This window comes from Camelus bactrianus, chromosome 12 (assembly GCF_048773025.1).
Source record: "Camelus bactrianus isolate YW-2024 breed Bactrian camel chromosome 12, ASM4877302v1, whole genome shotgun sequence".
NCBI lineage: Eukaryota > Metazoa > Chordata > Mammalia > Artiodactyla > Camelidae > Camelus > Camelus bactrianus.
In genome coordinates, this window is record NC_133550.1 from 18,112,325 (window position 1) to 18,126,238 (window position 13,914).

Sequence of the window (13,914 nt, forward strand, 5' to 3'; positions counted from 1 at the left end):
TCACATCGGCAAAATTCCTTTTTGCCATGTAAAGTAACATAGTCACAATTCTGGGCATCAAGACACTGACGTCTTGGGGGGGCCGTTATTCTGCTACTACATCCCTCCACAGTGTAAACTCCATGAACAGAGACTGCCTCTTTCATTCACACCAACACATAGAAAAGTTCCTGGCACATAATATTCCTCAATAACCATTTGTCAAATAGTTTGTGAGTGAATGAAGGTAAGGATTAAGTAACAATGAAGGGGATCACACACAAGAAATATAGGGGGCATAGTTGATTGCCCGGTGAGGGACGCAGACCACGTTTGCTTCACTTCAGAATAGTCTGGGGAGCTTCTTTTAAACAAAGACCCCCCCCCCCAGACTCCACCCTTGGCTTATTAAATTTAAATCTTGGGAGTATATTTTTTAATGAGAAGTGATTTTAATGTAGTGAGCTCAGCATCCAGCCCTCCTTTGGGAGCCGCTGATGGAGAGACTTAGTGCTGGCCATTCAGGGGAGGGAGCGAGCCCTTTGGTCCAGAGTGTACTGCCATGGATGGCTTCAGAGCTGTCTGGTTCAGATGATACTCCAGGCAGTGGGAACAGTATGTGTGACAGCCCAGAAGGAAGAAATAACACGGCAGGTTTGGGAAACTGTAAGTAGTTTGTGGTCTGTCGGTGGAGTGATGGGTTTTGAGGTTTGTAATACTCTCAACATAACAGGCCTCACATGCTCTACTGAGAGACCTTTTCCCCTCTCTGTGGAGCCAGGGGAGGGAAGTAGCAGTTCTGTGTCTTAGAAACGTGGCCAGGGTATTAGGGTGAGGGTGAACCTCCTAAGAAAAGATTAGAAAGCAGAGGAGTCATTTGGGCAAACCCTTCACCCAGTCTGTAGAACTGGGCAGCAGTGATGTCTACTTCAAAGTGTTGCGAGGAGGAGTCAGTGCTTAGAAGAGTGGCTTGTACATAGTAGGCGCTTACTAAATGTTGGCAAGGATGGTTAGTAGCAACAGAACAGCTGCCACGGCAAGAGATGATGAGGGGTGTCTGGAAGGTGGCTGAGGCAGTGAGAATGGGAGAAGGGGGAACTGAGTCAAGAGTTATTTAAGCCATTTGAATCTTAACTCCAGGTAGCAATTAATTAGCTGGGCTGACAGAAAGGACGAGAGCAAGAATATTATGAGCGGACCTGTCAAGAGCACTGGAGAGGAGTGAACAAACTTGTTACGCTGAAGAATGAGGTTGTGCAAGAAAATAACGAGAGAGGATTATGTAACAGTCGCCTGGGCCCAGGCTCTACATGAAGGTTAAGAGCCAGCTGACACTTCTTCTGAGTCATGGAAGCAACATAGAACTGTTGGAGGGTTTTACACTCCGATGGGGTTACCACGTACTGTGTGACCCGGGCAGGTTTCCCCTAGCTCAGCAGAACTTTCTGCCAAGAGGAAAATATTCTGTATCTGCCCTCTCCAGAATGGCAGCTACCAGACACACGTGGCTATTGCATATTTGATATGCACCTAGTATGACTGAAGAACTGAATTTTTGATTGATTTTAATTTAAATAGCCACACGTGGCTAGTGGCTACCATATTAGACAGGGCAGGAACCGCTCAGAACCCCTGTTGTTCCACATACATAGCCCAAATGATGATAGAGCGTCTGCTTGTTGAGATATATTGAGATACTGCAGTTAGAGCACTCAATACAGTAATTCAACAAATTATTATTGCTGCTGTGGAAGTTACTGTTATTGTTATTGTTGAACAGTAGTAGCATGACATAAACTGTGTCTTAGGAGGATTATTTAGACTTCGGCCTTCAGATTAAATTTGATGGAAAAAGAAAATTGCAGAAGAGAAAGCATTCACAAGGGTATTTCAGTGGGGAGGTGGGGGATAATTAAGATCTTATCTGGAGAAAGGCCATGAGACGGGGAAAGAATGGAAGAGTTATGAAGCTGCAAAGCACACGAGTGTGGACCACACATGCTCGTCTTCCCCCATCAGCTTCCTTTGCAAGGTACTTTCAGAGGGAGCACTTTCATCCCAACCCAAGACAGACACTACTTTGCCCCCATCCCTAAGTCAGACAGCCGCCCTGCCTGCCTGTGGCAGAGACCACCAGTGCTCACCATTAGCATCTCTTCTGGCATATGACCTACTAAATTGGAACTTTGAACACTTCCCAGCTTCCTTGAAGTTAAACTGACACCATGAGATCGAGTTCTGAGCAACAGAATCAAAGCAGAAGCAATGTGTTCCAGTTCCTGACTGGACCCATAAAATCTCCTTTGCATCCTCCATTCCCTGTTCCCATTGTGTGATGACTGTAGAGGCCACAGGTTGAAGATGGCTGCACCACATGATGGAAAGAACCTGGGACCCTTGAATGAATGAATGAACAGACCCTCATAGGACTGTCATATGAATGAAAAATACGAGGGGAGGGTATAGCTCAGTGGTAGAGCAGATGCCTAGCATGCCTGAGGTCATGGGTTCGATCTCTAGTACATCAGTTAAATTAAAAATAACAATAATAAATAAATAAACTTAATCACCCCCCCCCAAAAAAACCCCTTCAAAAACAAACAAACAAAAAAATGAAGAATACCTTTTATGCTAAGCCATTGAGATTTCAGGGTTGTTGCAGCTAACTCATTACCCTAATACACCATCCCTCATTCCATTTCAGGTCACGTAAACATGCCTTATATGGATAAACTGAACTACCAACCTCTCTCAAGTCACTTTTAAATTGGGCCCCATCAATATCAAGACAGACTCCTAACTCCCACCCATGGACATCTTGCCTCCTAAGACATTTCTTTCTCACTCCCGCAAAGTGGACACATTCCAGACTTACATCTCCTCCCACAATGTTACATCAAGGATACATACCCCTTCTGAGCTGTATGCCAACTGAGTGAATTTATTAGATGTGTCAGGGCTTCCACCTCTCTGCTTCTTAATCCCCCCACAGATGTCCTTTGGGGTATATCCTTGCTGACTCCGGCTCCAGCCCCAAACCTAGGCACCATTTCTGATTCCTCCCCTCCCTTCACCCTCTACCTGCAATTCACCAGCGAGCACAGCTGGGTCTGCCCTGTTCCTTTGTCTCCATCCCCTGCCACCACCTGCGTCCATCCAGCCACCATCATCACCACCTGCCCACTTGCAACAGCTTCCTAACTGGTCTTCCTCTTCTCAGTCCTTCCCCTCCAATCCATTCTCCAGTCAGCAGCTGGAATGATCTCTTAAAAATAACAACCAGAATTCGGTACTCTCTTGCTTAAATCCCTCCAGTAGCTTCCACAGCAATTCGGGTAAATAAATCAGAGCCTTGCCAAATCCAACTAGTCTCACCTCTGCCCATTTCACTCCAGGCACTCTGGCCTTCTTTCTGTCCCTCGAAAGTGCCAAGCTTGTTCTTGCCTTGGTGTCTTAGTAACTTGGTGCCTGGAAAGCTCTTCTCTGAGTGCTCACAAGATTGGTGCCTCATCCTTTCAGTCTCAGCTCAAATGTTACCTCTTCAGAGAGACAATCCTATCCTCCCTATCTAAAGCACAATCCCCCACTCTGGCTTCTGCCTTTCATAGCACTTATCACTATATGCAATTGTCTTACGTACCGTTTATCCTTTCCACCCGCTCCGTTGCCATCCCATCGGGAGTATAACCTCCACGAGGGCAGGGGCTTTATCTGTATGGGACCAACTCCTCTCAGTTTGCCTGGGACTGTCCTGGTTTTACACTACAGGTCCAACGTTCCAGAAAAACCCTTAGTCTAAGGAAAACTCTGATGGTTGGTCACCCTATTGCCTGCCTTGATCACTTCTGTATTCTCAGTACCTAGTCTCATGCCAGGGGCATAGGTAGGAACTCAATAGGTATCTGTGTAGTAAATAAATAAATGGCTGGCTGTCCTAAAGAATTCTTCAATCCTGACTCTAGGGGGCAGCCTTCTCCAACCTTGTGCCTTGAGACCCAGCTCTGCCAGGTTGGACTAAAAATCTTGTGTGCACGAATTTAGGTGGTGAGTTCCGCGAGATTTCCGCTAGACTTTACGTGGTCCCTTGCCCACCCTCAGCCCTTGTGGAGTTCAAGGCAGCCCGAGGCTGTGTTTGACATGGAGCAGGATCCCTTGGCCCCAACTCACCTCAGCTTGCTCTCCTGCAGCTTCGTCTTCCTCTTGAGGTCAGGCTTAGAGACCACAGAGCAGAAAGGACTGTGCTAGAGACGAGGAGCAGGAGCAGGTGGCTCACTGTGGGGAGAAGCTGGCCCCACCATGAGCATCCCAGCTGCCCAGGCTGCAGGAAGTAATCCCAAGTTGAGGATCCAGAAACAGGGGGTCACCTTGGCCCCCCCAGTGCTGCTCCCTAGGACTGTGGCTGCCTTCTGCTCCTAGAAGGGGACATCTTCACTCCTTACAGCTAGAGTGAAACCACTCACAGTCTGGTTTCTCACCGAGACCTCACTTCCTCTGCCTGCCCACTGACAACCTGGAGGTCCACACAGAGGGCAGGATGCTGAGTGAGAAGATGCTGAGCGGAAGCAACAGGTCTTTGAACTCCAGGGCTAGATGAGCAGAGACAGCCAAGGGGGAGCGAGGGGAATGAGTGTGCACTCGCAGCTGCAGCAGCATTTAGAAGGGCACCAACAAGGGGCCTGCTCACCTCTTCCAGTCCTCCGGCGACCTCCACCTCCTGATCTGAACCCTGACCACAGGTACTTATTCCAACTCTCTTTTCCTTCCCCTTTCACTGGGGGGTGGTTGCCGGGTGAGGGGAGAGAGAGGGAGACAGAGACAGAGAAAGACAAAGCCAGGAGTTAACCCTGCATGGACTGGAGCCTGGAGCTGTGGGGAGTGAGAACACCAGGGCTGAGAGGGCAGGAGGGAGGGCATTAAGTCTCCCTAAAGGACACAGCCTGCCACAGGGATTAATACACATTTGTCCTTTAGATTTGGGTTTGGAGCTTGAATTTACCAAATGAGAAAGTCACTATGGAGACCTGATCAGTACACGTGGGTGCCCCTCTAGCCCAGCTGTAAGGGAGCAGAGTGAAGTCAAGGGACCGGAAATAACACTGTCACCTGAGCTTAGTCCAGAGCGTGGGACCCACGCATAGCACCCTACAGAGGTGTCACATCTGAGGGCACTTCCTGGAGGAGGAAGAAGATGGACTAGAGACAGACTGAGGCTGGGTGAGGAATGGAGGTGGGTCAAGAGCTGGGTGGAAAGGTGTCAGAAGCAAAGACAGACCTGGGGAAGCCCCGAGGGAGGTGAAAGGACCCAGGGCAGGAGAAAGGGAGATGACTTTGCCTATTTAACTCAAGAAGCCTCTCCTGAGGGCCTTTGGTGCCCATGGCCCTGGCTGTGCCAGGCATGCAGCCTAGAGCAAAGCAGGGCCACGTCTGCCTGCTGGGGGCCCACCTTCTTCCAGAGGAGGAATCACTACTAAGAAACAGGCAATGTCAGTGAAATTTCTCATTTCTGGTGCAGTGAGTACCAGGGGTGTGGCAGGGAAATGGGGCCCTGCAGGAGGAACGGACACGGGCTGGGCTCTGTGGTGGGGAGAGGAACGGGGCTGGGGTCCCCGTCTGCTGAGGCCTGAGGAGCTGGGGCCTGGGGGGAAACAGAGATCAAGTCAGGATCCAGGCCAGACAAATCCTCCGTGGAATGAGAAGGGAAAGGCTGAGGTGGGCTCCATGCCTGCCCCTGCCTGCAGCAGGTTCAAGGGGAGTCTGCAGTCTTTCCATTTCTCTGGCAGTAAAGCTCCTTGAGGAGGCGGAGGAGGAGACGCAGAGGCCAAGAGCAGGAAGGACTTCCTGAGGCCCAGGTGGGAAGTCTGGGCAGCTGGGGGCTGCCTCTCCATCCTGGAGCCAAGGACTGATCCCAGGAGGGGAGGGCGTGGCCCGCTGCCCTCTCTGTCAGCCCTGCAGACTCCCCTCTCTTCTCTGTTACCCTCTCTGGACTCCATCTTGGCAACCTCCCCCAGGCTTTCACTGTGTCCTGTGTGGAGTAAGGAAATGGGCAGTGGGGCTGGTGCCAAGTCTTTGAGCTGTTGAGCTTCCTGTGGCCCCAGAACTTCCTCAGGGGGATTTGGGGGCAGGATTGGGGTCTGCTCTGATGCTGGGAAGGGGGTTCTCTGCCTGGCCTGCTTGCCTGATAACTCACAGCCTTGCCCTCTCCTCAGCCAGGGCTCTGGATCCAGACAGATCCCTCCCTCAGGCTCCTGCAGCCGCCCCTGCCAAGTCTCTAAAACATGAGGGCCAAATGGGTGCAGAGTTGGAGTCCTGAGCCCAAGCCAAGGGGCTGGGGTGGGTTGGAAGATGGGGGCCCTTGAGAGGAGGGTTGGGGGCAGGCTGGGAACATTGGGAGGAGGGATCATGAGTGGTGAGCCCCAGGGAGAGGCTGGGGAGCGGTGTAGGGTGGGGTGAAGGCAAGTGCAAGCTAGAGGTTCCAACAAGGGTGCAGGAGTGAGGGCAAAAGAGAGGTGCTCTGAGCCTGAGGGAAAGTGGGCACAAGGGGGCTGGGGCCACCATTTCAGAGCATCGACCACTCAAGGACAGATGCAGTGTCTCCTGGGTATTTGGAACACACACACACACACACACACACACACACACACACACACCCCTCCTTGAGAAGCAGAAGCTGGAGGGAGGGAGCACCTCCTGCACGTTCACATGACACCAAACTTGCCTGGTAGGCAGGCCTGTTCCCCTCCCTTCAGCGCAGCTCCAGACCTGCCCCCGCCTTCCCTCCTGCTCTCCCTGACTCTCCTCCCCCTCTGGTCATCACCATCAGCACCACAGGCCTGTTCAGCGACCGTTTCCTTGCCCCTGACACACATGGGTAGCTTGACCACCAGCCAGAAGATTTTGCCTCCAGGAAAGTGTGGGGTCCACGCTCTGGCCTCAGTCAGCTGCCCGCTGGTCCCCAGCCCTGGCGAGCCTTCACGAACCGAACCTCCCTCCAGCTTGCCCGGCTCCCTGGAGCCCATTTCTCTTCTGCCTCCCAGCTTTCTCGCTGTCAAGTGGCCCATGAGTGACTGGCTGTGACCTGCTGGTCTCAGGAAGGTTTGGCTTTGTGCCCATCAGTGTTCCAGCTCCCTTCCTCGGCCCCCCACCCCAGGAATGGGCAGGGGAGGGGATGGGGGAACTGGATTGGAACCATCACCCTTGGGGCAAGGAGACTGGACAAGTGCCAGAGGACCTTAAACCTTCCAGAGCCAGGAGGCATAGCCCAGATGAAGGTACCTGGGCTCTCTTCTCAGCCCCTCTCTATTGTTGATAAAGCATCTCCATGGCCAATCTCAGGGATGCTGAGGGAGCCTGCCGCGGGCCAAGGTACCCAGACCCAGCACGTACCTCCTCTGGCCTCCAAGCTGGCCCTTTTCTGCAGTCCCATTGGAGCTGTTAGCTAAAATGTCCTCCAACCTCTCACTCCCATCCCACCAACCAACCTCAAAGGACATAGCTAAGCCTCGTGAGCAGGAAAAGGAGAAAAGAGTAGGAGACAAGGAAGCAGCCAGGACAGAGGGAGGGAGGGAGATGAAGCAAACTGTCCCAAAAATGAGCTGGAAAAGCAGCCCCTCTCCCTTCCACCCCGCCCTGGGTAAAGGCCCACAGCAGGCCCCAGCGGACTCCCCAGTGTCCCCATCCACCTCATTTCCACCCAGAATCATTAAGCACCTACTTCATGGCACGCACCGTGCTGGGCAGGGAGACCTGACCAGATTAGTGTGTTAGGGCGATAACAGAAAATTCCAGTAGGCTCTATGGCCCTGGAGCCCAGTATCTGCCCAGTTTTAGATCTCCAGTTTCCAGCAGAATTCCTGGCAATTACAATAAATGCTGTGAAAAGAATTAAAGATTCTTGTGGCACTGCATAGGAAGGATGGAGGGACGCAAGGTTGAGAGTAGTGATCAGGGAGGCAGCACAAAATAGCAATTAAGGGTGTGAACTCTGTGCTCAGACTGCCTGAGTCTGGCATTACTACTTACTGGCTGTGTGACCTTGGTCAAGTTACTTCACCTCTCTGTTCTTCAGTGTCCTCACTTGTAAACAGTGATTGTTCTGAGGATGAAAAGCAGATGTCTACAAAGTAGTAAACAAAGTACCCTGCACATAGTAAGTGCCAGAAGAGACCACCATTGGGCTAGAGCGGTTTCGGTGGGGATGGGGCATAACGGGTGCATGCAAGAGGTTATCCATTGGTTGAATCGACCAGAATGGAGGCTGATTGGATGTGGGAGAAGGAGGGTTCTTGCTTAGGCAGTAGTGGGGCTCCTGGAGCTGAGAGAGGCAGGGCTGGAGGGGCAGCTGGGGTGGGAAGAGAGTTCCAGAGGTGCCCAGTGAGAGGCATCTGTAAAGGTCCAGGAAGCTGCGGGCACCACAAGCATAGAGCTCAGCAAAGAGGCCTAGGTGGGGGGAGTACAGCCCAGGGTCCCAGCTGGCCAGCCGAAAAGCCTGCCTTCCCCACGGACCCGCCTGGACTATTCCCTGGGGGCTTCTGTAGTCCCCTGCCACTTGCCTGAAGGGACTGGGGCAGGATTCCAGGAGGTTTAGGCCCTGGCAGAGTGCTCATTGTGTGTCACAGGGCCTGCGATTCAGCCTCCATCAATCTGTCCCTCCCCCTACCTCTGGAGCCTGTGCACCCAGGTGTGGGGGAGAAGACTCTGGATGGGGGCTTCTCCCCCTTTGCCCAGCATATTTGAGAGGCAGGATTGAAGAGCAATAAGGCACATAGATTTGTAAGCACCCTGGGAGAATCACTCACTGCTCCACACCTTCTTAGTTGTGGGACCTTGGGCATGTCAGTTAACCTTTCCATGTCTCCGCTTCCTCCTCTGCAAAATGGGATAACAATAATATCTATCTCATAGGATTGTTGTGATGATTAAGTCAGTGAATATGTAACAAGTGTCAGAACAGGGCCTGCTGCATGTCAACTATTGTTATTATTTATCTGTTCTAACACACCTTTCAGGCATCTAAAGATAGTCAGGGGAGGGAAGAGGCTGCGCCAGGCCATGGCACAATTGTCCCTATGATGACTCACCAGCTGGCTTAAAGCATCTTCCTCCGACACACTGACACACTCCCCTAGTCCCCTGCCTGCTTCAGGCCTCAGCCTCCATCACATATCTACTGAGTGAGTAGTCATTCCACTGGCCAGTCCCTACCCAGGAATCCTCAGAAGGGAACACCTGCTCCATCATCTGCCTTGGTTGGAGGTGGGAGGCTTTGCCTCCAGTGATAAGAATGAGGTCAGTGGAAGGTCTAATCCCTATGGTCTCCCTTGGCTATGAGTGAACAGGTAATCACCCCAGGGCCTCTTCTCAGTCTCCCAGGAGAGGTGGAATGAGAAAGAGATGTGAAAAAAGAAAGGCAAGGAAAAGGTAGCGTTGAGGGGGGAACAGAGATGGGGGAATGTGGGTTTGGGACATTTTCATTTACACCAATTTGAATGACTTTCTTTGGATCCCTGCACCTCCCCACCCCCCACCAATTTCTCTTTCTGTAGCCCCCTCTCTTAGGCATATAGTCCAGATTAGAAAAATGAATATGATGTACACACAGTGCAGTGTAGCCTGGGGGTTAAGTGGAGCCAGGCAACCTGGGTTCCAGCCCCAGCTCTGTCATGGATGAGCTGTGTGACCTTGGCAAGCTACCTGATAACTCTGAGCCTCATTTTCACCATCTGTAAAATGGGAATGACAATAGGATTGCTTCATAGGGTAGCAGCAGAGATGAAATACCTGTGAAGCACTTGGAACAGTGCAAAGCACTTGCAGGTTATTGTGGCCTCTGGAAGGTCTACAGGGACATAGATGTCCTGCCTCACTCACTGGCTTCTTTTCCATCTGCCCAAAGTAGGGGCAGTATGACTAGGAAATGGGGGACCACTCTTTGACTCCACTGCCAATCTCTGGAAATTCCTCTGCAAGAAGTTCTAGATCAGGTCACTGGCACCAGGAACCTGAAATTTCAACTCACTCCCTACCCTTACTCCGACTCCCCTTCAACTCTCTTCCCGGAGGACACCTGTGACCCCAGCCCTTTATCCCTTCTTCCGAATGCCCAGAACTTGAGTGGGTGGGTTTTGTCCTGGGGCCAAATACATTTTCAGCAACCCCACCCCCTCCCTAAGGGGGCATTTAAAACTCCATCATTGTTTCTCAAAGTGTGAAGCCAACAGGTAACCTTGGGACATTTGTTCAAAATGCAGATTTTCCAGTTCATGCCAATAGAACTGAATCTGAATGGTGGGGGGGAGATAGAACTTGCAATTTGATAAGCTCTGGGGAGGATTTTTTAAATACACATTAAAGTGGAGATTTTAATCAATTAAAGTCTCCCCAAGAAAATAATCATCGGTGGAAAATGGGAGCTGGCGTCCCAGAGCAGGCAGGATGGATTGGTGTAAATATATTTTCCTCGGTCCAGGCAGCCTCAGCCACAGAAGGGAAAGCGACACAGATGGGGCAGAAAGGGAGTGAGTCCTAGAAAGCCAGAGGAGGGGCGTGAGACTCCTTCCAAAACCCTCAGTGACGTCCTGAGCAATTAAGAGGTGCCAGGGGAGTTGCTCTCCAGGAGCTAAGGTCTCTCCGCCCTCTCAGAAGTGGGAGTGGGGCGACGACGGCGGCGCCGGGGTAACAGCGCGGTGGTGGGAACTGAGGCCCTGGAGGGCGATGGCCCTTTGAACAGAGCCTGCCTAGGATTCTGGAATCCCGGCTCGTCCGTCACCCGCCGGGGGCGTGGTCCTTCAACCCTCCTCCTCTGGAAGTTCTGCCACAACCCCAGCCCCCAGCATCCCGGGTCACCATCCTTCCTCTCCAGCCTCAATTTCCCCACCCGCGCTCGGTGTGTGTCGGGCGGGGAGAAGGGGCAGATGGGATGTGTGTCTGGGAGCACAGCGGTGGGAGGCTCGGCAGCGGGATTCCCCACGGGAAAGCAACCCAATCCCTGCCCCCGCCTTTTCAAGACCCTGAACCGAAACAGGAGGCAGGACGCCCCCAGCCGGGAAGCGGCCCCAGCCCGGATTTCCCTCCCGGGTGGGGCCGCAATGACTCACCCCCTTCCCCCTTCCCCTGGTTTCCTTGTTTGCATTTCTCCTCCCGGCCACGTGGCGACTGGTGCAGCCGCTCACCGCCCCTACCCCAATGCCCCAGCCGCCGCGGCCCCGGCACACACCCCAGGGCGGCTCCTGCCTGCCCATCTCACCCCGGGCCCGACTCCGCCCCCTGCCCGTGCCCGCCCCTTCCCTACCTTACAGCCCGGCGCCTCCTCCCCGCCCCCTCTGTGCGTCCCGGGAGGGGAAGGGGACGGGCCGCGCAGGGGGTGTGACAGCTCCCGCCCGGACCAGTGCCAGCTGCAGCCTCGCTTCAGAGCCCGGTGCCAGCTGGCTCTTTCGTCTGGGACGGAGGGGAGGCTCGGGGCGCCTTGTGGCTTGGGAGGGGGACGCCCCCAACCCCCCCAGCTCTCCCCTCACCCAAGAGGAGCCTCTGCATCCAGCCTGGCTCTGGCTGCCCTGGCAGCGGGTCCAGTTGGGAATTGGCCTGTTCATTTAGCCTGAGACTTGCAGCCCAGAAGCAGACGGGGGCTTGTTGGGGGGAAGGGAGTCCCCCCCACCCCCAGCCTTTTGCTAGAGCCTGCTCGGCTGTGCAAGCTGGAGAAGGAACATGAAGGTGGGTATGGTGGGGTCAAGGGGGAGGAGGAGCAGGGGAGGAAGCTGACACGCTGGGGGAGATGGGGTGGGAGAGAGAGGGTTGGTTGGTCAGGGATGAGGAAGGAAGGGGAAAGAAGGGTTTGAGCTGAAGCTGCATTTCTGGGTCATCCAGTGAGTCCCCAGCCTCATACTGGGAGTTGGTGGAGACTCCTGCAGGGACATGGGTGGTGGGGTGGGGCAGAGTTCCAAAGAAGTCCAGGAAGAAGGGCCTGATCTCTGGTGCACGAACCAGCCGGAGACCCCTGAGTGCGCCAGACCGGCAGGCCCCGGTGAAGGTCTTCCTGTCCCTCCCCCGGCTCCTGGCAGGGTTGCAGCACCTCCTCCTGACCAGTCCGGAGGACTCTAAGGAAGTGATTCTGCCTGGGGCAGTTGTGCCTTGGTCCAGCTGCCCCCGCCCCAGCCTCATGGCTGTCTGCTTTTCTCCTCACGTCATAGGTGGGCTGGCCAGGTGAGAGCCGCTGGCAGGTGGGCCTGGCTGTGGAGGACGGCTCAGCTCTGGGAGCACCGCCGGTGGGAGGCCTTCCGGACGTGGTGCCAGAGGGGACGCTGCTCAACATGGTCCTGAGGAGGATGCACCTGCCCCGAAGCTGCTCCTACCAGCTGCTGCTTGAGCACCAGCGTCCCAGCCGCATCCAGGGGCTTCGCTGGGTGAGTGTCTCTCCCCCGCCTGGGCCAGGGTCAGGCACTAGGGCTGGAGGGTGCCCTGGATGGGGAGAACGCGCATGCTGCTGGAGGCCCAGCTGCTCCGGGAGCATAGGGGATGCTGCTGGGGTGGACAGTGGGTCAGGCAGCGTGGCTGCAGTGTGTGGGTGGCTCACACAGCTGCACTATGTGTGCATGTGGTGCCCAAGTCCCCCCATTTGGGCACAGCGGAGAAGAAGAGAGGGATTTGTCATTTATCTGTTGCCTCTGTGTTCCTTGAGTTAGGTGCTTGTGTGTCCTCTAGGTCGGGGTGGGAGGCATGTATGAAATGCTGGGGGCCTGGTCAAGTGGGGGTTGGGGTAAGCTAGGTTACCGTTCTTTAAACATCACCGTGGCAACATTCCTCCTTACTAAGGACTGAACTGCGTGGGGTCTGCTTTTTGATCTTGAGGTGAGGTGGTCATGTGAACATTGCTTGGCATCTGGGTTTGGGGGCTCAGGGGAAGATTCTGAGAAGTTTGGAGACAGATGAATGAAGCTCCCTTTGACAGTGAAGAATCTCTCTGGAGCTGGAGGAATGAAGGAGAGAGAAAAGGGGAAAGGATGGTGGACGGGGGGGGGAGGAGAATTGTTGCAGGATCCCATCTGCGGAGAAGCTGTCCCCAACCACCCAGAATTAATAGGGTTTCTTCATCTGAGATTCAGTGTTGTCTATTAAGTGTGCTCACCTGGAGGGTGTGGGTAGGGGGCGGGCACTTGGACAAAGCAGTGGAGGGAAAGCAGGAGCAGGTGACAGACTTGGGAGAGCTCCTCTCTCATTGGCAAGTCCCTCTTTTTTAATTGAAGTACAGTCGGTTTACAATGTTGTGTCAGTTTCTGGTGTACAGCATAATGTTTCAGTCATCCATATACATACATATGTTCCTTTTCATATTCTTTTTCATTACGGGTTACCACAGGAGTTGAATATAGTTCCCTGCACTATATGGTAGAATCTTGTTTCAACAAGTCCCTTTAGGTAGAATGACCACCACCTTCTGTCTCCTTCCTCTTACCTCACCCAACCACCATTTATATTTACCAAAATACGAAGCTGAGTTGAAAAAACTGAAATGATTGGGTCCTACTTGCAGTCGGGATTGAGGGGAAAATCTTGGTGTCAGTCCCCAGCTCTCCCTTAACCCCTCCCTCCCTAGGCCTTCCTGACAAGGGGCCTTGTGGGCCTGGGTCCTGCTCCAGATGGCACTCTGGAGGGGACAGGGGAGCCACGTCCTTTCTGGACTTAGCTGTTGGCCCCCCCAGGTCACTGGCAGTAGCTACCACTTGGAGCCAGTGGGCTGGAACCCTCCCTCCCTCCTTCCCTCTCAGGCTATAATTACTTGTGCATTTCCTGTCCCCTTCCCAGCTCCTACAGGCAAGGTGGGGAGTGGGGGGAAGGTCAGGTGCCAGGACAATGAGGTCACTGGAGGATCCCCTGGGACCCAAAGTCTGGGAAGGGTGGAGGAGGCCGCCAGGCTGTCTCCTGACTCCCTCATTCCCCCAGAAT

At 53.7% G+C, this 13,914-nt stretch overlaps 1 protein-coding gene across 2 annotated transcripts in view; it reads left to right on the forward strand.

Moving 5' to 3' along the window:
• Positions 1-4,572: 4,572 nt before the first annotated feature.
• The window catches only part of RAPGEF3 (Rap guanine nucleotide exchange factor 3), a 28,158-nt gene continuing 18,816 nt past the window's right edge, over positions 4,573-13,914 (forward strand). The window contains exons 1-2 of one of the 2 annotated variants that reach the window (XM_074374981.1): positions 4,573-4,715; positions 12,162-12,374. In XM_074374981.1, coding sequence (XP_074231082.1) covers positions 12,282-12,374 — 93 coding nt within the window. In that variant the 5' untranslated portion in view covers positions 4,573-4,715; positions 12,162-12,281. Of the gene's footprint in view, positions 4,716-11,174; positions 11,686-12,161; positions 12,375-13,914 lie in introns of those variants that run through there. The other variant, XM_074374980.1, reaches the window with a different exon arrangement.